General features: G+C 46.8%; 1 protein-coding gene across 1 annotated transcript in view; it reads left to right on the top strand.

Moving 5' to 3' along the window:
- The first annotated feature begins 3317 nt into the window (after nucleotides 1–3317).
- Nucleotides 3318–25036, top strand: part of LOC144140247 (uncharacterized) — a 99733-nt gene continuing 78014 nt past the window's right edge. The window contains exons 1-4 of the mRNA XM_077672290.1: nucleotides 3318–3374; nucleotides 7837–7905; nucleotides 15038–15183; nucleotides 16651–16695. Of these exons, the coding sequence (XP_077528416.1) occupies nucleotides 3329–3374; nucleotides 7837–7905; nucleotides 15038–15183; nucleotides 16651–16695 (306 nt within the window). The 5' untranslated portion in view covers nucleotides 3318–3328. The remainder of the gene's footprint in view (nucleotides 3375–7836; nucleotides 7906–15037; nucleotides 15184–16650; nucleotides 16696–25036) is intronic.

Raw genomic sequence — 25036 nt, 5'->3', positions numbered from 1 at the left:
CCCCACGAACTTGCGGGAAGAATTTAAGTGGCCGGGCTTGCCGTAGACTTGGCTTTGCCCTATGTGAAACGCATGGTGCAACAGAACGTAAAATAACCAGGCTGTCAGAATGAAATGTTTTTGTTCCGGTTTCTGTTTCGTTCCATAAAGAAAATTTCCGTTCCGGTTCAGCTCAGGAGCTAAAAAAATACTGGTTCATAACGGTTCATAACGGTTCGTGTTTGCGCGCAAGAAAAATTGATATTTATGAAGGCATGTTCAAAACATTGATAATTATTAGATTATGCTAGAAACAATGTTAATTTTTTGTCAAAATGTCAGTTAAAAAGCTCAACTGCACACAAAAAAAAATCAGAGAACACTATGCACTCCTTGTCGTGTACCTCTCGATGGCGCAGCTGAAACTGACTCCAAGTTTTCGCGTGGGTCCTTAGAAACTGCATGCTGGCAACACCTTTCCTCACCCAACTTGGCTACATCGGATGTACCCCACCCAATACTCTGCCACATGTAAATTCTGCCCTAACCCATGTAGCCTCATACACATGATCTTGGGGTGCGCACACAACCCAGCCCTCCCTCCTTTACCCACTTCCCTTCCCCTTCCTGAGCTGTGGGAGAACCTGACGACCAGCGCCAGCTTGGATGCACAGCAACTCCTGGTGTCCAGGGCTGAGACAGCAAGGTCGTCCCATGGTCTCCTGGACTGAGGAGCCACTCCCACATCACCTGGCTCACAATAAAGTTTTTCCTCCTCCTCCTCCTCCTCAACCTGACATCCATATTTGATTGATTTCTTTAGGAGCGCCCATTGGGGTTAAGTATACAACTTTTAGGTGCGGACATTCCAAGCCTCCAGAAAACCAGCGTGCTGAGAGCGTACGCTCAGTTCTTGAGTATGGCGCCTTGTCGGGTACCCTCTCATCGATAAATTTGAGGCAATTCAAAATCCCGATGCGCGCTTTGTTACTAACTCGTACAGTTATGATTACCGTTGCAAGTTTAAAACACCTGTCTCATGCGACACTCTAAAACTCCTGCGGAACTTTACTCTGTGCTTCGTCTTAAAACATTCTGTAAGGGGAAGTAGCAAGGGATCAACATCAGTACATTCGGTCCCCCCCCCCCCCACCTCCCACACGCACGCACGTATACATCCGGACGAAGGGATAACAGCAAGAAAATATCGGAGAACATTCATGGTGCACATACGCATTACATGCGTACTCTTTTAAAAACTGATAAGAATAGGAATGCCCTGCCCGACATATTCTTCCTGCCCCTTATGAAATATTTTCCGCGGCGCTCTGGCAACACTTGCGTACAAGCGCAACATGACTTGTAGCTGTTTCCTTTGAGTGTGCGGCTGTAATCAGTTATTTTCTCTACTAATTGTGTATGCTGTTGTTCATACCAAACATTGCACTTTTTTCCTCTTTATTGTTATTTCGCGTTTCGGAATATTCGTGTTTATATATGTGTAAACAGTAAAACCCCCTTCCGTAGGGCGAATGCAGAGCGAATTCCGAAGGGCCAATATAGTATTTTATAAAATAAATAAATAAATAAATAAATAAATAAATAAATAAATGGCAGCGTCTCCACTCCGTGGATGATGGCACATCCGATTTCCGCCCCGACCGCCATTCGAGTTGAGCTGTGAGTTGCTGTGAGTTGTTTTCTGCACCACCCCCAAGTACAGGAAACAAAAAATACCTTAACATAAATACCCGAGAAAGTGGTGGGAAAACAGCCCCGCCGGTAGCGTTGTGGTTATCGCACTAGACCGGTATTCTGGAGGTCGTGGGTTCGGATCCCACCAGGCGGGCATTTTTTCACCACTGTCTTTCTTACTCAAAAAATTCTTCATCTGTTTCTATGACCCACCACAACCTCCCCTTTGCTCTCCGAGGTTTTCTTGGCTGCCAACCCGTATTTTCTGTCTATATATATATATATATATATATATATATATATATATATATATATATATATATATATATATATATATATATATATATATAGTTAAGGGAAAAGGTTCCTGGCTATGAGGTTAGCTGTACGATAGAGAAGTCAAACTGAAAAACATAACAACATTTATTCTAACGTTTCGACCGGGGGCCGGTCTTTTTCAAAGATCTTTGAAAAAGACCGGCCCCCGGTCGAAACGTTAGAATAAATTTTGCTATGTTTTTCAGTTCGACTTCTCTATCGTATATATATATATATATATATATATATATATATATATATATATATATATATATATATATATATATATGTTAGTAGAGACAGAGACAAACGAGAAAGACGTAGAAAATATAAATAAGTTTGCGCTGACGTTTCAGAGAGAGGACTCCCGTTCTTGAAGAAAGGGAGTCCTCTCCCTCAAACATCAGTAAATCTATTTTCTACGTCTTTCTCGTTTGTCTCTGTCTCTACTAACCTTATTTTTTTCGCGCTCTGGGTGAGTTTTTATCTTTTCAGACTATATATATATATATATATATATATATATATATATATATATATATATATATATATATATTTGTGAAATTGATCCTGCATCCCGTGACCATAACCATGCTAGAGGATTTTAGACCAACCTTAACACAACACCAAGGAGAACCTATGCACGGACCTACCTGAAAAGGAAGCTTTAGCTGCTAGAAACGCGCATTGCCTAAGTTTCCCAGAACGCTCGGGTGGTGCAGCTACACTCACGCAAATGCGATATAAAGCGCGCCATCATCAGAGGGCGGAATGCCGCCTTAGTGGTCCACCATAAATTTGTTCACCTTTATCACCACGCACTGCAGCCAGGTGGATTTTTTTTTTTTTTTTGAAAAGTGGACAAGTTCTGAAAACAGTCCCGAAACAGCCACCGAAACGAATCGCGGCAATGAGAACGGCATGGGGTAACCCTGCCCCGCGATGGGCAAGAGTCAATAGTTGAGTTGAGAAAGACAAGAGCCCAAGAAGGGCACTTGGAACATAATAGCATCCGTGCCCAGGATCCTAGGGGCTAGCAATGGTTTCTAAACGGGATCACTCATACCGCCAGAATAACTGTATCGAAACCGTAAAGCTTGCATTATAAACCGTGCAATGGAGCCTTGCTGAACTAATTCCACAAATAGGCTGAACTAGCGAGTCGAGAAGGTTGTGAATGTTGAATGGAAAATAGAAGAAACAGTATCTTCGAAGTAGTTGCAGCTCAGGAAATAAAACCGCTTATTTGTGTTCTTTAATGTTTTCTTTGTGCTTTAAGGCTGTACATGAAATAATGTTTCTTTTTCTTTCTCTCTCTTGCAGATGTACGCCTGCCATGTGGTTCTGCATGCTTCTGCTTCTAGACATTGGAAACGTGGAAGGTGCGTTTACTTCTATTGGCGTTGAGCGCGTCCACTGGCAGCGCTGCGAAGCGCGACTCCATGACGTCGGCTTAGGAATTCTCGCATTTGTTGTCTGCTTCACTCGGGCTCGCTCTCCCTGCGGTTTCCTTGCACTAGGTTGAATTCTCATGCTTGTCCGCACCAGATTTTGTGTAAGCGTAACTTTTTATCATAATAAAAGACTTACAATCGCATGCACCGGCTCAAGGCGTCTCTGAAAGTATAGTTTTTGATACTGTTCTGGAAGAAACATTGCCGGGGTTGCCCCATTTCTTGCAAAGTCAATACTTTGCGGAGCGCGAAGAGTCGAAGCTGGGCGTTAGCTTCTGTATTCAGCAATCCTTGGAACTAAGACAACAGTCATGTGCTAATAATAGAGAATAGCGAAAATGCAAGACGAAAACAAGTTCCACGCCTTCGGGGCTTTCGGCTTTTGCAGAAGGCATTACGATTCACCGTAATGGTATGTATGGAGATGGTAGGACACTTTTTTCAACCCTGCCGAACGCTCAAACCACATCGCTTTACGTTCTCATGGCATGAAAGTATGGCGACATGCACTGTGGGCCGCAAAAATGTAGGTTGAGTTCTAAATAACCTACTGTGTGTAGAGATGCGTGCTTGTTTTATACCAGGCATCTAACCAGTATGAAGACTTATGGAGCAAAATTTTAGCAATTGAGCACTACACCAATAACGTGGTTGGTTCCGGCTCGGAGGCTGGGCTCGTATACAGGGCACGGCGCCATAACCACTTCCTCCAAAAAGTAATCGTCGTTTCAACCTCGTCTGATATCTCTAGGTGCAAACCAAATCATAGAGACTTAGGAATGACACACCCATTTTTCATTACTGCTTTTCTGTCCTTATAAAGAGTCAGTACGGAGTGGAGCTAGTGCTAGTCGGTTTCCATCAGGTGCGCCGCCATAATACGTTTCCGCCACATCACACACGCACGCACACACGCACACGCACGCACACACACACACACACACACACACACACACACACACACACACACACACACACACACACACACACACACACACACACACACACACACGCACGCACGGGGGCACGCACTCACGCACACACAAGCACACATGCCACGCACGTACGCACGTATGCACGCACACACACTCACGCGCACGCACATGCACATGTACACATGCATGCTAATCATATGTAACCAAAAAACACAGTGACACAATGTTTGTTCAGACCAGGAGGAATGTTACGGTTCATTTCCGACAGCCTTATCTTCTCAATGTTCAGATTTGCGTTATAGTAAATCTGCACTCAAGGGGAGGAGAAGGCGGCGGGGGAGCATTACAGGGAGGAAAAACTTTATTTAACAGTAAAATTAAGCTGGTTAGTGGGCGGGGCCCTCAGTCCAGGACAAAAGAGTAAGAGTAATTTTCTTCAATTCCTGGGATGCCATCCCGAGTAGGACAGGATTTGTTCTTTACGCCTGAAGGGGATGAAAAGCAATAAAGAGCTGCTTGGACATATTTATCGGTTTCGGTTCTTGTTATGATGGAAACCGGCACGTATACTATTTATTGCGTTCGGTAGCAAGTATATCAAGCCTTCAACACCATCACCCTGTCATAACCGTTCGGGTTGGGAGTCAGTTCGTTATGATAAAGATGGTTACGATATAAATTTGGGGCACAAAAGCCGCCTTCTAGTCCTCTGGACAACGTTGTCAGCGCCGTTTCACGGTGACGTAGCACAAACCTTCTGATTGTATTTGCACGTGAATAAACAACGCACGCTGCGGATATACCGCTTCTTGCACGCAGCCATAACGAAAGCCCATTTGTGAAGAAGGCAATGTAGGCCATACAGCCTGAAGAAAATATCCACACGAACTTTGTGAGCCTCCCAAACATCCGCAAACCCCCTATTAAGACGTTTGTTATGGTGCAGAAATGCGTTGGGGACAAAACGAATAAACATTCATCTGATACAAGTTAACGACAACGAAAGAAATAGAAGACATCCGTTTTATTTCCTGCTGTGCGATGCGCGTGCAGGTACCCGCTGCTTGGTGCGTAGCATTACAGATGTTTCAGTCGTCATAAGAGTTCCTCAAAAATACTTTAGAGACGCCTACGCCTTTCGAATACTTACCGAGTAGGTCTGAGCACTGAACCTCGCAAATAACCTAGGAAGAACTAGTTACTCACGATCTTTTGACCAATGCTCTGAAAAAAGTTGTTGTCTCTGTACTCGTGTTACAAGCTTGTGCGAGATACAGCTTAAAATAATTCTTAGGTGGCAAAAGCTGGCAAAATATCTGAATTGGGAGGTTCCCGTTTGAACCCATTCCCACTTCATCCTTCCCGCTTGTTCCCTCCCGTTTCAACCCGGCGCAAAATGACCTTCCCCTTTCGCCCTTTCCCATTTCGCCTGTTCCCATTTGAACCTTCTCGTTTATTCCGCGCCTCTTCAACCCGGTACAGAACGCCCTTCTTGTTTCGTATTTTCCCATTTAGCCCCTTCCCGGAATAACGAACCCAGTTTCGAATCGGGTGACCCGGGCCGAGGCGTGCGATGTTCGAAATTATACATACGTTCGACTGTATTTCAACCTCATAAAAAAACGTTACGGCTGGCGGAGCCAAAGTATGCAGACGCCCTATTAATCTGCAACCTTTCCGCAATGGTCCGTTTTACGATACGCGGCGCCAATTAAAAAACAACACATAGGTTGCTTCTTTACGTCCGACCCCGCACAGCGTTGGTATATTACGTACAGCTGAAACCACACCCTTCCGTCTGCTTCTGCGTTGGTCGAGTGGTCTGGAACGTGTTGCTCGCATGCGTACTCTGCGGCAGCGGTGACGGTGCCAGCCCCTACGGTTGCATATACGAATGCACATGCACTTATATGCAACACATACAAAAAAAGAAAGGACGAGAATTAACAAAATAGAACCTTTCCGCGGTCGCAGTGCCAGTTTGTAGCGTCCGGACCTCTTGCGAAAATGAAGTTGGGTGCTTTAACAAATGCAACTATTAATTTATTCGGGATACTATTAATTTATTCGGGATAGTACAGGGCTACTTCTACGCAGGAAAAAGATCTCGCGAAATATAATTACAAAATCTTGCAAACTACAGAAAAAAACCGTATTTTATGAACGCGGTAACTATTATGGACCAAGCCAGTGGTACGGTCAATTTTAATGCGTGTCCAAGGGTCACTTTATATGAACATATCTGTAAAAAAATGGCCATTGAAGTCTAAAGCTGAAATTTTTGCTTGGAGGAAATGGTTCACAGAAATTTTTCGTGCAGGCGTTAAGAACACCCCAAGCTGTATTCTCTTGCGTGTACGAGTTTTAGCATATCGTTACCGTGTTTGTGTCACCATTTACCGTGTTACCTATTAGCACACCATTCGCGGTTTGCGCATTCCGGCCACCGCGGCGCAAGTAGCGACATCTGATGAATTAGTTTCAAAGTAATTCACGCATAATTTTGTTGCTGTAGTTCACAATAACTGTAGTTGTTTTGAGAATATTGTAGCCATCGCCTGTAGAGCTATAAAAAGAAACCGTGTCCGTGGCGCCATCTACCGAGTAGAGTTAGAGTCAAGGTGAAGTAGAATTTGCCCCCCCGCTAAATAATTAGGCAAAAATGAGTAAAATATGTTGTAGTACTTACTCAAAGCCTACCCTACCTTGCCCAGCGCAATTTTGGTGGCTAAAAACGCACTGCGAGCTTAGAAAGTTATCTGAACTATTTGAGGCGGGCGTTTTGGGAGCGGATTGAAACGGGAAGGGTGTTTTGGGGACGGGTTGAAACAGAAAGCGGCCAAACGGGAAGGGCTCTTTGGGAACGGGCGCACACGGGACGGGCCAAACGGGAAGGGCGTTTCGGGAATGGGTTCAAGCTGGACGGGTTCAAACGGAAATGGGTTGCTTCGGGCTACACCCTCTGAATTACTGTAAATGCGCTTTTTCATGCACTACAGCATCAAATCCGGTGACTTCGAGCACAGACACAGCTGCCCCTCACAAGCGGAGTGTAGCAGACGGCAGCGGTGCGAGTCTTTAAGCTGCCGTCAGCAGCCAGGGGGCCTCACCTAAACATCTCACCGCCGATTCTCCTAGTTGGCTTTTCATATCTGCAAAGGCGCAACAGGTGTTGAGAAATATAGGGCAAGCGGCAGCGCATCGCCACTGCGCCCACGTATTTCGCGTGACGGGATTAATCAACCTATAGCTTGTTTAGTTGTGCGCTTATTTTTTACAATGTGGTGTCCAGAGAAATGCAAACGCTGTTATTGATTCTGTTCTGGCCAAGTTTAAGGGAACCCTTTCTCCTGAGACGGTGTTGCACTACTGAGCTGCCTGCGAGACGTTCAAGAATCACCACGCGCCAGTTTATCAAGAAGAAACACCCTTGTCTTTCTGGTGCTTGCTTGCAGGTAACGCTCCAAATATAGACTACTCGCACAACATGAGGGTTCTCAAGCTTCCCAAGGAAACACCAATCGGTAAGTAGCACCAGCCGATCGGCTGTAGGAAACATGACAAAAAAAGCCTTCATTGCACTTGAAAAAAAAAGTATGTCAGGCCAATATAATAACAATAATAATAATAATAATAATAATAATAATAATAATAATAATAATAATAATAATAATAATTAATGTACCCGCACGAAAGGCGCCACATATATGGATATAAGAATTGATTGTCCCATTTCGTCAGGCTCCTATTTGAGCTTTACATTGACAGAATTTCCCCACAAGGTTAAGCTGTGATAGACGGTTAACCGCTAGCCTGACGTGAGCCATTCATATCTCCAGACTTTTAAGCTCTACAGGGTTGCAGCTGTCCCGACAGCTTGCACACGGGGTTTCGGATGTTTCTCTACTAGGGACCGACGGCCGCATTTATAAAAGTGTTGGCTCGTAGAGACCGTTCTTTATAGGTCTCTGTCTTGCCTGGCACCAAGCGCGCTCATGGGCCATGAAGACATTTAGCCCCAAAAAACCCTGATAAATCATAAACCGCTCAAACGAAAAAACGTTTGGGAACTTTTCCTTCAGTTTTAAAATTCGCCACAACGACCGCCAAATGATTCCTAGATGCAAGCCAAGTGTAGAAAGAAGTTTATATGGCCCGTTAAGATCCTTTTCTATATATGTATGGGCTGGCTATCGGGAGTGCCCATTTCAACCCTCCTACATTTTTTTTTTTTTTTCAAATCCGCTCGTATGTGCGTTTAAAAAGATGCAGACAAAAAAAAAAAACTCTCAGGACACCTGAGCCCTCCTTACGAGTTGTGAATGCGAAAGCTTTAGTGTCCAATCGAACGCCGCTGAGTGCTTCTTCGAGTTTCGCGCTGCGAGTTGCGAGTATTCGCCCCGAGCGCGAACACAGTCGGCCCCTGGCGGCGGCGGGACGAACCGCCCCTAGTGTGGATGGCGCTCTCGCGTCGTCTGCTTTTTCACGTTGCGTGCGGCGCAAGACGCGTGCTGCACACGACAAAACAACTAATATGTGTGCTCGTTTGGCAGTAAGCAATGACATAGTTACCTCTGCTTGCCCATTTCCTCTAGAAACGCAATAATCAGCGGCCGTTGCGGGTTAATGCGCTGGTTTAATTCCACGAAACATCTTCGCCGTGGTCACCGCTTGAGTGTGAAGCGTGTTATAAACATTGCTTCCACACATTGCACTTTTATTATTGATGAGTGCAGTCGTCTGCCGTTTCGGGAACGTCGAAGGGTGCTTTTTGAAGGTGGCGTGGTGATTATTTAAAGGATAAAAGTTTAGTACGCGAAACGGGTAAGAAGCGACAAGACCTGTGCATACGCGGGCAAATTCCGCACCCTTGTAAAATTGCGCTGTGTCCTTATAGAAAGAAGAAACAAACAAAAACATTTACACTGCACACGACCCGTGCGCTATCGCCCATACATTTACCGGACACGTATTTTACACCCGCAAGCGCATTTGTGATCGTGTCCTTCCCGTGCCTTTTCTAAAATAAATACCATTTTTGGACAGTCGTTGTTTATACTAAGGAGGAGGAATAAACATTTAGTCAACTGTATCGAGTTGCTAATTTTACGTATTATTTAAAATACGTTTCTATGGATGCGCAAGAGTAATTAGGGGGGATTTTTTGGTAAAATTAAGCAGTTGTGAGTTTGCGTCTGCCATGTGGCATTCCGTGTGTCATTTTCATATACCGACATGAATCACCTTGTTCAAAAAACGTGTCTCACTCAGCATAACCAAATGCCTAATATGGTCACGTCTTAACCTCTTAAGGTGGACCTAAGTTTAAAGAAAGAGGAGAAAACGCGTAATATAATGCACGTTGTTGCCCACATGTGTGAAGGGTGTGTGCCATGACTCACTGTTTTTTTTTATTTTTTTCCCACAATGCTTGCTTTCAATGCAATTTTGAAAAAGGCGAGCCACAATTCCTGGACAATCTCGGACCAAAGGGGGGTTTAATCAGTTTTGAAAATACGTGTTAAAATACTGCTTTTTCACCGCTACAAAACACGACGCCTAGTGTAGTTTCGATTGTAAGTAATAGTGATAACCATAGTTTGGCTTTTTGCGTTACATGCATTCTCTTCTCGCTGCTCTTGCAACGTTGGCAGGACCCCCCCCCCCCCCCTTTTCCCGAAAAAAAAAAACGAAATGCACAGAATTTTATTTTTTAACCAATCCTCAAGAAGTAAATGACAACACAAAGGCGATATTCACTTTACAAAACAAAGTAGTTACCGGGAACCCGTTGCGCTGATTCGCAACGAGAAATAAAAAGGAAATGTTTTACTACGTCTGCAACAGCGCAACTTCATTTATTGCCATCTTTAGGGTTCGTAAGCGACTTTATACGCAAGAATGCAAACACATCTCGCTGTTGCAGGCACCCGTTAAATTTTAAAAGGAACGCAAACGGTCAACAGAGCAGTTGTAACAGAAAATTTGTGCTCACTGTGAGGTCCCAGAAGCTTGGTTTGCACACTGTAAACCTGCTTGTCACTTTGCGAAAACCTAGCTAAACATGAGATGTTGATTGTACTGCGTGCGTTGACAATTCAATTCGCAAGTTCACTTGCGACGAAAGCCGTAAATAAGTCATCCGAAACCGTAATTCATCAAGCCTTCCTTCAGAGTCGCTAAAATTTCATTTGAAAGACCCGTTACAGCGGTTACATTTATATATCTGCACTGATCAAAATTCAGTAATCTTATGTTGCCTCTTGAACACAAAAAATATCGTAAGCTCTTAGAAAGAATTTCGGGGCAGTTACGTAGTGTTACCATTTCAGGGCATCCCACAAATGCAAGTATGCGTCATGCTACCAGTGAAAGCGATTGAGATTGCCGTTGTAAACTGAATTTCAGAGATCGAGGCTTCCTGATTTGTTTCTATTTATGCTTTTATTGAAGGCTCAAAGCCATAGTCTGGAAAGATCGAGCTTGCTACGAGCCACAGCGTACAAGTTCATTGTCACAATTACGGCCATTCTGAGATTCCCGATGAGTCGTCGCTTTTTTTGGCGTAGTAATGAAAACTTACTGCCGCTTCCATGCTATACATTGAACGTTGAGGAACCGAACTACAGCATACCACTCTTGTTTGCACCTTTCGTGCGCACATACGGCGAGAAAAAGGCACGAAGCGCGCCCACAGTGTGCATTCTTACGGGCCGCTCAGCGGAGCATCCACACTAGCAGCGCGACGCTGTCGCCACCTACATGTCGAGCTCGCGGCGAATACTGTTCGCTGGTTTGGCTGCGTTCTTCCGATCCGTCACTTCCTCTGCGGTATAATGCCGTGAACGGTGGAGAAGAGCGGCGCCGCGTGTCGCTGCCGCCGGACGCTGATTGGCGGTCGCTGCAGCCGCCGCAATCTCTGTGCACATTCCCAGGTGTTGCCTAAGCAACGAAGGCACGCGCTTGTGCATTTATTCCTGGGGCACAAGCACGCGCTACGGAACGCGTCGCAATCAATGCCGTTTCAGAGCCGTTTTCAGAGGCGCCAGCACCGACGCCGGCGCCAGCGTTTTCTCTTCATGGCTCCTTTAAAGCATTCGCCTTACAAATCAGGCCACCACAACGATGGGGCATCGTACCTGTCGCACTGAGCTCAGCAGCAGAACTCAACTGAAGTAGCTTTCACGTTACCTATCGTGCTTAATAAGGTATCTCCTTTGGCGATAAATGTAACCAAGAAACCAGGCGCACTCACATTATTCAGTTTTAGGGGCGAAGCTCTTTAGGGCATGGGTCTGTCCATCCTCGACGTATGTATCTAGCCACCTCTAGTTTAGTTCTTGGATTGTTTACTAGATGGCGTGGCTACCTCTAGTTTAGTTCTTGGATTGTTTACTAGATGGCGGTACTTGTATATGATGAAAAGATGCGCTTGGATTGTTTACTAGATGGCGTGGCTACCTCTAGTTTAGTTCTTGGATTGTTTACTAGATGGCGGGGAGCGTTGTAATAAAATCCGTTCGCTGTTGGCGCGCGCTCGGAGTCGCCCGATGGATAAGGCTGCAGATGTGCGAGCCCGCGAGGCAGAAGCGCTCCGTGAAGCTGCGTGACGCCGCCGCCAAGATCCTGCCGTACGAGAGCGGGAGGCCGAAGCGTGTCGTCTGGCTGCGCGACGACGCCGCCAAGATCCCAGCGTTCGAGAACGAGAGGCCCAAGCGTCACGGCAACGGCGCGAGGACCCTGCCGTACGCGAAGCGGCACGGCTGCGGCGCGAAGAGGACCTCCAAAACGTCAGAGAACGGGAAGCGGCGAGAAAGCGCGCGTATCGGCAGGCAGACCCCGATGCAGTGACAGCTCGTGAGGCGTTTGCAAAACGCATCAGGCGAGCTCAGCCCCAAGGTGCCGACGCGCGGTTTAATTAAGCGAGACTTTCTAGACGTTACGTTCGGACACAGATGTAGTGGGCGAACTTTCACTGAAGAGTCACGGTTTTACCGATGATTTCCCCTCAGGAGCTTCGCCCACTCATCATCATTCACCCCGTGGATATGCTGTGAATTTTTTTTGTTTTAGTGCAGTGTTAGTGCATTGTGCGACCCCTTAGAATTGACTGTTAGAGGTGTGCGCGGGCTCGGGCCACCCGACTTACTTATCAACCGGGCCCGGGCCGGACTCAGGCTGAAATGTAAATGCTTCGGACGGGCCGGGCTGTCCTGACGGCCCGGGCTGGCCCGGCGCAGTGAAGCAATACTTAGGTTTTCTATGATATCACAGAAACTACATTTTGCTGACGCGGTAAAAGCACAGGTCAGGTTTCTTTTTACATTCCATGAGACTTAGCGTTAGGCCCTGAGGCACATGTGGACGTATGGCAACCCGGTAAGTGTGAGAGATCTGCAACTGCATGCCTTGGGATGAACTGAGCAACACATGCGGCTCAGCGACACACCGCCTAGGGAAGTACAACGAATGACAATTCAGCGTGACTAGTTTCCACCTCTCAGTTCAGGCGAAAACAAATTTTCAATATGGAACACTTTGAACTGCAAACACTGCCAGAGAAACCTGCGTCTCCATCTGTTTTTAGTAGCAGTGCCCTATTCAGAGTTGCGTTATCTTCTCTGAGCACACAAAAATGAAGCTGTCAAACACTGAGGTGACAATTCAACTTTAGTTTTGCTCTTTGTTTCGGCGGGAAAACATCGTGGCGAGCGTAGCTGGTGGTAGGAGGTGGCCTGTGCCCTCGGGCGTCGTATCCGGCAGATGAAGACGATAGAAAAAGCGCAACAGGGGAGTAGGGTGGTTTAAATGCGCCAACAGCCACCTAAACAGTAACACTTAATATGATTGAAACTTATAGATAAGCGATATGAGTCGGTATAGAACGTAGTGAAGCGGCAACGAAAAAATGTGCATAAATGCACGCGTGTACTTTGCGCGCCTCGATAAAAAGAAGGGACCGAGTCCGACAGCCCTATATACTGTTGAGAAAAGGAAACGTATACTGACGAAACAACAAAGCAAATACACACCCTGTTTAAACAAACACGAACCGGCTGGTCCCCTGGCATACAGGTTCCATTTCTGGATAACAATCGCAAAAATCAGGTTCAATTGCCCAAGGTGCCATTCTATTTTTAATTGCTTGTTTTAATTCGTTTATGGAACATTATGAAATTCTACACAAAATGTCGAGTGGTTTTGTTCCCGTTAGGGGAGCTCCAGCTCTTTTTTTTTTTTTTTTACTTTTCAGTGGTTGGGGCCATTTCGGTTTCGGCTACTTTTCTTGAACATTTTTCAATATTACCATCAATTTTTCAGTTGATGGGGGGTTTTTTATTCATCTGTTTTTTTAGGTTAGGCGGTTCGGTCACCTTTATGTCGGTTACAATTCTTTAGTATGTAGCTGAGCGAAGGACAGCTCCAGTAGGGATATGTGCATGATTGTTATGTTTAATTGGGGATTGTTTTGCCCGTTTAATGTTGGTTTTGCCTGTTATCATGTCCCTTAAGATGCATTTCACCACCTTTAGGTAGTTTTCGCTTCCAAACGTGCCCCAATCAGGCGCGGGCCCCTACGGTATTTTGGTTAGAAACACGCAGCCGGTCCGGGCCGGGCCCGGGCCATAAGGTTAAAGTCTCGGGCCGGGCCGGGCGGGCCCGTCGGCCTCCTTCATCGGGTCGGGCCAGGCCTACTGCGATAAGCACCGGGCTCGGGCCCAAATTTTCGTCCCGTGCACAGCTCTATTGACTGTCACTGCCGCGCCGTGAAATTACTATCCGTCTAGCTCCTTTCCACTCGCCTGCGGGAGTCTCAACTCGCCAGACTACAAGTGGCCGGACTTTATAATTTATACTTTAAATGCGGCTTTCAACCTGGGATATTTTAACTGGCGTGGGTCTTGCTTTGTTCACCTTTCTTTCCGTATTTCCTAATTGGGAACATTGATTTTTAGTCGGAAAGGAGGCGAGTGGCATTGCACGCAACAATGAGTTGCGGATAAATTAAAATTTCTGTGAGCGATAAGTTATTGCACACAGACGTTATCTGCGGTAGGACATACGCGGTATAGCCAATAACATGCAATTGTGTAAACGAGGCACCAACTTATCGATGTGTACCTGCACTGTCTAAAGCCATCATTACATCGGAAATTAATTTAACCTTTTACCGAGCAGGTGACATTCTTTCATTGCTTTTCGGATTTCCGCATGTTCGTAAACGTACTTTTGAAGATGTAAAAATTTAAAAAAAGCAAGCTCTAGAAGGTCCCACAGATAGCCATGCTGCGATATTCCTAGTGCATTAACCTCCGCGATGAAAGTAGTGGTAGACCACGTTGTTGCTGAAATTACTGGTCTACAGGCAAAAGGATTAAATTATATTGTAATGACCATTTATATATTTCGACGTGTGGTGCATGCATATTTGCCTTTTTATGCATTCAGACCCTTCACACATTAACCAAAGTTTCATTCTAAAAGCGCAGTTAAGGCAGCAAATGAGGATACGATGACGAATTCACAGAACGGACACTTGCATTGGTGTCCAAACTTTCGGGCCCTGTATTTGTGCTTAGCGACGGGTGGGAGTAATCTTGCGTGCATTGATGAACAGCCTGTTTTTCACGCGCGTGTCGCCGCGTGTTCCCGCAGGAGCCATTGTGTACCGGCTGAAAGGATCCGACGCCGACTCGGACGTCCTTACGTTTGGCGCTCAGGACTCCGTGGGAAAATCCCTGTTCCAGTTCCGGTCGGCCCATTTCAACGAGGCGGACGTGATCCTCAAGAAAACGCTCGTGGTATGTTGCTAGCGGGCACGGAATAACCATTGGTATGGTCAGATTACTGCCAACACAAGTTCTGTCCCACCTAAGGAAACAGTGCATGAAAGAGCAAGGTCGAGAAGAGGTAACACAAGCACCGACTTTCTACTCACTTTACAGCGAAGCGGGAAAAGTTGTCCTCTCGAGATTATTTTTGCTGCGTCTGCGTCGTCAGCAGATGAAAATTATCTAGCCAAAACAATCCAACACGACCGTATACGTGCGGCTCCTTGTACCACTCGTGTATCATATAGCTAGACAAGGAAAATTAACCCAAAACAAGCTCACGTGATCACCGCTTGTAGTGCTTGAATGGCTTGGCGCAATGCCTATTGCAAATACTGGTGTGCTTTAAATTCAAAAATGAATTCTGTCGTAGGCGCTTCAAAACTACAGTGAAATAGAAGCATAGTGGCAAGTAAGTACTCAATGGCTGATGTAGCACTGCATATACAAAAAAGAGTCAACAAAGCTACGCTGCAGGAAACATCCCTATTTCAAGCTGTGACCTTGATTAGTCCCTAGAAATCGAATGCAGCTCCTTTAGGGGACAAACTCTTTTTGTTAACATGAAACTTGTGTCTCTCTACGTACGGTTTCCTTATCAAGACGCAGTGTCAAGCCCTGGTTTTAAGTTTGCAGCCGAAATTTCATCTTTACAAGCTTTGAGTTTTAAGCGCTGTAGCACAGATGCGTCTTTTCCATCAGTTGGAAGGAAAATAACTGTGCAAGCGTGACGGTGCGAAAACTTGAACGTAATGTCTCAAAATTATACACTACAAAACCTTCTAGTTTAGCTTCCTTTGTTTTTTACGCGAATACGACATACAGTATGTACTCATTACCACCAAATCTACGCGAGGCCGATGTCTGCGGCTAGAACCTGAATTTCCAGCAGTGAAAACCTGCTGCCTTTGATACCACAACAGTGGGTTCCCGGGGCAAGCAACACATGGTGTCCGTAAGTGAACCTCGAAGGGAATGTGCCTCTACGATCGCTATTTTGGGTTTAGTCTTCGTTTTAATGCGAAGGACTTAATTGCGCCATTACGTAAAATTGGGCATCCGGTGCTGACGCAGCAAAGCGTCTTTTTGAAGAAGTCAGATGGTGCAAATATAGCAAGATTAGCTTGACGCATGTTCGCAACTGCTTTTTCCTTTGCTTTGAAAGGCAACATTTGTCCGCTTAAACAGCTCCGCAGTTTGAGCAGCCAAAGACACTGTTCCAAGAAAATGGAAGGGGGCTTGACGAGAGCATTTCGGCCATTGCCCCGAATCGCCTTCCTGGTAATCAACGAAAGAACTGCAGCGGTGAAGGACGGTGTGTGAAGAAAGTATTGCAATTACACGCATGCAGTGGGACCGTGTTTGTTTGCTTTGTAATTGCTACCTCGTTTCAAGAATTGCGGTAGAATTGTTTACTTCACATTCTTCTCCCCGCAGGAAGAAGAATACACGATCCAACTCTTTGTCACAGATGGTGTGGAGGTGAGTATGTGGTGAATCTTATCAGTGTATTGCGTGCGGGCAGATTATTCAGTTCACGCGAAATCCCCGCACGGGGCACCTTGAGTATTCATGGTGACGGTGTTGGCGACACCGCGGACCCCGAGCCCCCAACATAAACTGTAACCTACCGTGGTGATGTGTTTAAAGGTGAAGGGTAGAAGCCTCAAACGGTGGCCGTCGGAGCCCAGGTCAAGCTCCGGCGGATGGGCTCCCTGTCTGTTTACCAGGCAGGGAGCTCCGGGACCTCTCAGGCTATCAGGGTAAGGTTTGAGAAGAAAGTACCCCCGTCCCCTGCTTTTTTCTATGCTGTATGGAAAATTCAAAACCCCCCCCCAAACGTGATCGGTCCCTGAAAAGGGGCCGCACCGAAGTATCTTTCCCCCCACTTCCAAGCATGAGCTTCCCAAAGCCAGACAAATACTCTCGTTTCCTTGTTATCGAATCCCTTGACACAGCCCGCCCTCTTGCTTCACAATCAGTATTTTTGATTACAAAATACCTTGATGGAATCATTGGGAAAACCTATAACGCCAAAAAACAACGCACAGGTGAAGTCCTTGTTGAAGTAAAAAACCAACAGCAGGCAACCACACTTCTTGGTCAGACGAAAATGGTCGATCTGGACATCAGGGTCACACCCCACCGCAGCCTGAATAGCTCGCAGGGTGTGATCTCTGAGGCAGATCTTCTTAACGAGACAGATGCCGACATTCTTGAAGGTCTAAAGGATCAGGGTGTCACAGCCGTGCGCCGCATCACGATGCGTAGAGATGATAAGGTAATCCCCACGAAACATATCATCTTGACCTTCAACTGCTCCTCACTTCCTGACCATATCAACGCAGGGTTCATCCGATGCTCCATTCGTCCTTACATTCCGAACCCGCGCCGCTGCTTTAAATGCCAGCGGTTCGGGCACGGAACCAACTCCTGCCGTGGTCGTCTGACCTGCGCAAAGTGCGCTCAGCATGATCATCCATCTGATAATTGTCCATCATCAACCCTCACCTGCGCCAACTGCCAGGGACCCCATGCCGCCTACTCTCGAACGTGCGAGAAGTTTAAGCAGGAGAAGGCGATCATTAATGTGAAGGTAACTGAGAACATCACCTTCCCAGAGGCGCGAAAGAGGTTCGCCTCTTTCCCCCTGGGGAGGTATGCCGACGCGGCTCGCCGGGGGGCGGAGCGGCGTCTGGTGTCCACAGGGACCCAGTTCAGCGAGTCTGACCTGGTCCCTCCGCCGCCCCCCCCGGGGTTGCCTCTGGCAGCCCAACCCGCCACCACGCCGCTTGCTGAGGCAGCAGCGGTTGTGGTGGCAACCTCTTCCGTCGGGACCGGTGCCGCTCCCGTCCGTGCCTCCCCATCGTCCAGTGCGTTGGAGTGTGCCATGGACACCACGAGCCCTGCACCGGCTCCCACCGCTACCGCACCGCCCGTGCCACTTCTGGTGCCTTCGACACCACCGGCGGTGGCGGGTCACACGAAGGGCCCCCGAAGGGGGGCCAAGTCCGGGGGGCCCGGTTCGACGGGCACACCCAGGACATCGGACGACGAGATGGACGTCGTGCCGTTCTTGCCTGCAACGCAGCGCAAGGAGCGGCCTCCGTCGTCCAAGCCTACAGATAGGCCACCCAAAAAGCCCAATCCAAGAGTCACAGCCCCGAAAGACAACACATAAACATACACACTCCAGTAGCTCTCACACTAAATAATGGGAAGAGAAAATATTGTTCAATGGAACTGCAGAGGCCTTATGAATAATCTTGACGACGTGTATGAGATTCTGCATACCAATCAGCCAAGTGTAATGTGTGTTCAGGAAACACATTTGAATTCTAAACACAAAAATTTCTTGAATAGTTACCTGTTATACAGAAAGGACAGGGATGGCTGCACACACTCTTCTGGGGGTGTGGCCATAATCGCCCGGAAATCTTTAGCATGCCACCCTGTCACTTTGAACACCGTCCTTGAGGCTGTAGCAATACGCTTAATAATATTTAATAGGTTGATAACGGTATGCTCGATATACATTCCTCCTGATGTTTCACTTTTAAGCTCTGACTTCGAGGCGCTGGTTGACCAGCTGCCCGAACCATACATCCTGACAGGCGACCTTAATGCTCACAACACTCTTTGGGGCTCTTCTCGTACGGATGCCCGAGGTCGCCTTATAGAAAAATTCCTTACATCTTCAGGAGCATGCCTTTTCAACAATAAACAGCCTACATACCATAACATAGGACACAACACATACTCATGTCTTGACTTGGCGATTGGCTCCGCAGTTCTTTTTCCATGTCTTGAGTGGGGTGTGGGCACTGACCCATATGGCAGTGACCACTTCCCCACCTCACTTACATATATAGGTAAAGGCCCGAGCAGTCCATCTTCCCATAATAGGTTCAATGAAGCACGAGCTAACTGGAACACATTTACAGAGACATCCAAACTACACCACACATCCATAGGACACCTACACGTTGAAGAAGCCACTCAACTCCTCACGGCGCACATCCTCGACGCCGCCGAAAAGTCCATTCCCCACGCCTCTGGTGCCCCGCGCAACCAGCGGAGGCCGTGGTGGAATGAGGACTGCAGGCGGGCGCGAGAGGCCCAGAACAAGGCGTGGGGTGTCCTTCGTCGGTACCCCACGTCGGGTAACCTCATTTTGTTCAAACGGGCCAAGGCGTTAGGAAAACGTGTGCGCCGTGAGGCGAAACGAGAGAGTTGGCACACCTTCTTGACATCCATTAATTCATACACGGACACACACAAAGTCTGGACACGTATACGCAAGCTCAAAGGACAAAAGACACACAGCCTGCCCCTGGTTAGCACAACAGGGGACACACTTGAAGACCAGGCTAACACGCTTGCACAACACTTCGAACACGTGTCCAGTTCAGCACACTACACGAACACTTTCATGAAACACAAAACATCTGCAGAAAAAAAGCCCTTACACGACAAAGACAGATCAAAAACTTCTTACAACTCTGAATTCACTCTCTATGAGTTGAGGGCTGCCCTGAGCTCGTGCAAACCTTCAGCTCCAGGCGCAGATAAGATTACATACAACATGATGCAGCACCTACACCCAGACACTCTTGAAACACTCTTACACCTATACAATAAAATATGGCTTTCGGGGCACATTCCACGCTCTTGGAGGGAGGCCATAGTAGTGGCTTTCCTAAAGGAAGGGAAGGACCCTTCCTCTCCCGCCAGTTATCGTCCCATTGCCCTGACAAGCTGCCTGTGTAAGCTCTTCGAGAAGATGATAAACAGGAGACTTGTGTACTTCTTAGAGTACAATGGCCTTCTCGAGAGCTGCCAGGCGGGCTTTAGGGCGGGGCGATCTACCAACGATCAACTCGTTGCATTAGAGTCTTATATCAAAGATGCTTTCCTCCACAAGCAGTACTGTATGACAGTCTTCTTTGATCTTGAAAAGGCGTACGATACTGCGTGGCGGTACGGCATCCTTAGCGACTTGAAGTCCTTTGGCATGTCGGGTAACATGATAAACACGCTTTCCAGTTACATGTCGGAAAGGACGTTTCGCGTGCGACTTGGAACTGCACTCTCTAGGGTGCATGTGCAGGAAAATGGAGTGCCACAAGGTGGAGTTTTAAGTTGCACCCTTTTTATTGTGAAAATGAATTCCCTGAGGAAGGCATTGCCACCGTCGATTTCCTGCTCAATTTATGTAGACGACGTACAATTATCCTTTAAGTCTTGTAACCTGTCTGTCTGCGAGCGCCAAGTCCAGCTTGGTGTTAACAAGCTAGCTGGTTGGGCAGACAGGAACGGTTTTAAATTTAATCCCGGGAAGTGCACTTGTGTCTTGTTTTCCAAGAGGCGTGGCATCCGGCCGGATCCAGACATTCAACTCCACGGTGTCTCGATTCCTGTCAAAAAGGAACACAAGTTTTTAGGTATAATCTTTGACGAAAAGCTCACATTCATCCCACACATAAAACAACTAAAACATAAATGCTTAAAAACAATGAATATCCTGAAGGTTCTCTCGCACATCTCTTTTGGTGCTGACAAACAGCTTCTGTTGCGTGTTTTTGCCAGCCTGATAGGCTCACGATTGGACTATGGCAGCGTTGTCTATGGGTCAGCCACTAAAACATCCCTCAGAATGCTGGACCCTGTGCTTCATCTAGGGCTCCGCTTGTCCTGTGGTGCCTTTCGGACTAGTCCAGTCGAAAGCCTGTATGTAGAGTGCAATAAATGGAACCTGCAACGTCAGCGAGCATACACAGACCTTCTTTATGCTTTTAAAATTTCATCCATGCCTCACCATCCTTTTAAATCAGTTTTTCATGATACCTCCATGACTGAACTCCTTTTAAATCGACCATCTTTCTCTGCGCCCTTCTCTTACAGAGTTAGAGAGGAAGCGTCAGAGCTTGCTGTCTCCTTTTTAGATACCATCCAAAGTTCTGTAACAGATCTCATAGCACCATGGCATCTCCGCCCTGTCTCATGCGACACATCATTCACACATGTAGATAAAAACCGAGCTCCCGCATGTGCAATTCTGCAGCATTTCTTGTATTTGCAGCAGAAGTATGAGTGCTCTGAATTTTATACGGATGCCTCTAAGACTTCCACCTCTGTGTCCTGCGCGGCGCATGGGCCCGGCCTTAGTGTCACCAAAACTCTGAATAGTCATACTAGTATATTTACGGCAGAGGCTTACGGTGTACTTCTTGTTGTCAATCATATCCTTCAATGTCACATACCAAGATCCATTTTATATACAGACTCACTCAGTGTCGTGCGGGCGTTGTCGGCAACAAAGTCTTCAAGAAATCACGTTGTAAACCTAATAGTCAAGGGTATTATGTCTGTGTATGTCCACAAATTTGAACTAGTTGTTTGCTGGGTCCCTGGCCACTGTGGTATAGCCGGGAACGAAGCAGCGGACCGAATGGCTGCTGCTGCTACACTCAGGAATACAGTAGACATAACCACATTACCCTACACCGACGTGAAACCACACATCAGACAACAACTTCGCAAAACATGGCAAACACACTGGAGTGAACAGACAGACAACAAGTTACACGTGATAAAACCACACTTGGGACAATACACCACCGACACACGCAATAGATACACTGAAGTCGCCTTGGCCAGATTACGGATAGGGCATACTCATGCAACACACTCGCACCTTCTCACTGGGTCTCGAAGACCTCTGTGCAGTAGGTGCGGAGAGGCCCTATCCGTAATGCACATCCTCATACAATGTAAGGCACTCGACACTACACGCCGCAAACACTTCCCTCAACTACACACACGACATATTCCACCACACCCGTCACACTTCTTAGGAGACGAAGCCCTGTTTCCAGTCAAACGCGTTTTCGAGTTTCTCACCGACGTAAAATTTTTACATCTCATTTCTTATCATGCATGTTGACAACCTGGCCCTTTACACCAGTCATCTTCATTACGTTGTGTTTTACTTTGTTTATTTTTACTAAAGTGTTCTTTTACTTCCATGTCACTTTCATGTAATCACTTTTGTTTGGCGCTCTTTGCCCTTAGTCGGCCTTGCGCCATTAAACTCTAAACATCATCATCATCATCAGTTCACGCGAAATGAAGATATGAAACATGACGGAGTGATTCCTGCAGCTCAAAATACGTCAAAAAAACAAAGTTCGCCTTTGGTATTAGTCAAGTTCTCCCATTCTCTTTTTTGTCGTTCGCCTTGCTGGTTGAGCGGCAGATGGATGCTGCTGACATGGGGAATGAAGACGAACTCGTTATCTGCTGGCACCTCGAGGATAAGACAACTACGACATCTGAGAGAACAGAGTGTTTAATGCGTCTCCTGCTCTATTTACACTGTATTTACTAGATGTTATTTAGACCTTCCAAACACAAAGGATTCCCTGCAGCCCAATCAAAGAACAGCACTTTCCCTTTCGTGAACTTCCCATTGGCTGCAGATGAAATGTCCGGCCCGTGTTCCTTCCGGCCAATTATCCTATGCAAAAGCGCCTCTCTGAAGGCGATCATTCGTCGCTTGCGGGTTCGCACGGTCCTTTCCTCATTCTTCGTAATTCACAGGGTCACCTCGAGTTGAATAGATCCTCCGCAATGTGGTCTGCTTTGCCATTGTGGTGCAATCATTGCGCCACCTGTGAATGCGTCATAATATACCCGTGCCTGCACTGGTATTGTCGGTTACGTAGCGCTGCGCGATCCCTTGAGATATCGCATGTCCACGGCCACTCGCACGAGACCATCGCAGAGCGGAAGCACTTCATGTGATGCCAATGTCAGCGTGGTTCGGCGGTGAATGGCCTTTCCGTCTCCTGGTCGCCGCCGCTTGGTCGAACCAGGTGCAATGCAGAGGCAATGATGACACTGCGCGTCCTTCAAGTGGTTGCGGGTCTTTTTGAACCCAAAAATCGAACATTTACGCTTCAGCATTTTTTCGCATGTGTCTATGCCGGAAATTTTGGATCCCTCTTCTCCATGTTTTCATTTAAATTACTTCTCCGTCTTCAGTCTGGTAAAAAGCCCTGAAGAAATGTATCCGATAGACCGTCCCGTATACATCAAAGGAACTCGCCGGCGCCGTAGTTAGGGTGCATGGCACATACTTTAATATCATCACAACTAGAATTATGGAGTATCCTACGATAGCAAAAGCGTTTACAAGATATCGAAACAACATTTACCGCCTCTAGAACACGTATAACGAATAAAATATTTACCACCGCTTACCAAGCCTTTAAGAATAGCAGATTTACGTCACCTGCTGTATTGGCACTCACGAAAATCATTTGCTCCCCTTGCACAACAATGAAATATTGACAGCTCCATTTTTGATCTTCACGACAAAACCTTCCGGCCGTGTAGCCTGTTCTATTTTGTTCAAAACACAGTAAAATTTTGGCTGTAGAGCGCACATTTCGTATTTTTATACAGTTGTTCAATTGCAAACAGTATGCACAGTGTGTAGGTATTGCCCGCCACCCCAAAAATTTCAACAGGAATTCCGCAACGTTCAGTATTATGGGCTATATTAGTCGCTAGTTACGGTAATGATCTTCGGTTGTGTCTAACATCATCAAAGGCAATAATGTAGGCGAATGACACCCTCCCCCCCCCCTCCCCCCCCCCCTCCCCCCCCTCCCCCAAAGAATCTGCAGAAGATTTTAGATGCACTATAAGCAACCAGTTGTTGCGTCATACACCACCGCTCAAAGGTGATGACTTAGGCTAACTGGCTTCAAAACCAAGTATCGTTTCCGATGTAAGTGTCTGAACTCTACTTTATTTTACATAAGCTTTGACACTTTCTTGCAGGTGCATACTTGATTGCTTCCGCATTAAGGCGTTGTCGTACACATGGAAAGTTGCACGCCATCGATAGGGCCGCGCACAGGAACACACGCAGGCGCGAGATCAATTTATGGATCATCGTGAGTCCTTTCCGAGAACAGAAGTGCAATAAAGTGTCAGACTGATTTATTAAATATCCGCTAATTTATAACACATTTGATCAAACGCTTATGACTGAGGTATTGTCAAAGCTTGTGCCATGTTGTATTGATTGCTTGCGGTGCATGGTTAACGCGACGACGCTACACAGGCGATGAGGAGCGCCGTGGTGGAGGGCTCCGGATTAATTTTGACCACCTGGGGATCTTTAAAGTGCGCCTAAATCTGGAACAACCGGGCGTTTTCGTTTTTCGCCTCCATCAGAAAAGCGGCCGCCGCGGACGGGAATCGAACCCGCGACCTCGTGCTCAGCAGCACAACGCCACTGAGCCACCGAGTCGGTCACAAGTGCCTTCTAATGCGTGGTTGGGAATAAAAACCAAAGAATGTCTTGAATAAATGTTTCACGCGTACGCCGATTTAGATACGATGGTAGCGTACCAGCTAGTGCATGCGCAGCCGTCTCCCGAGCCGTGCCGTGCTTGCACTGCCCAGCCGGCACAAGCGCTGGCGAATCGCAAGTGACCTTTGAACAAATCACTTTAGTTTGGCTTTCGCGCGGCAAAATTTTTGGCAACAATATTTCTCTTGTTGTCCTTGAACAGGTGACAGACCATGAGGGGAAATCGGTTTTCGGCCCATCACGACGCTGCCGCGCAGTTGCGCGCATGTGTAGGCTCCAAATTTTTTACCGTTCTGCCTAGTCGTACGACAATTTCAACCGTGTCTGGCAATAAGCAGATCATGTGGTGCTGCACGTAACAGTACTTGGCGTCGAGGTATTACTTTGCGTTCGGTGGGGTTGTTTGTAACATCGAACATCTCGCTGTAGTCAAGT

The sequence above is a fragment of the Haemaphysalis longicornis genome, unplaced genomic scaffold (genome assembly GCF_048455015.1).
Source record: "Haemaphysalis longicornis isolate Haplotype H1 unplaced genomic scaffold, Haemaphysalis longicornis Haplotype H1 scaffold_1, whole genome shotgun sequence".
Taxonomy (NCBI): domain Eukaryota; kingdom Metazoa; phylum Arthropoda; class Arachnida; order Ixodida; family Ixodidae; genus Haemaphysalis; species Haemaphysalis longicornis.
The sequence above is the reverse complement of the archived record's forward strand: the minus strand, read 5'-3'. Positions and strand labels throughout refer to the sequence as shown.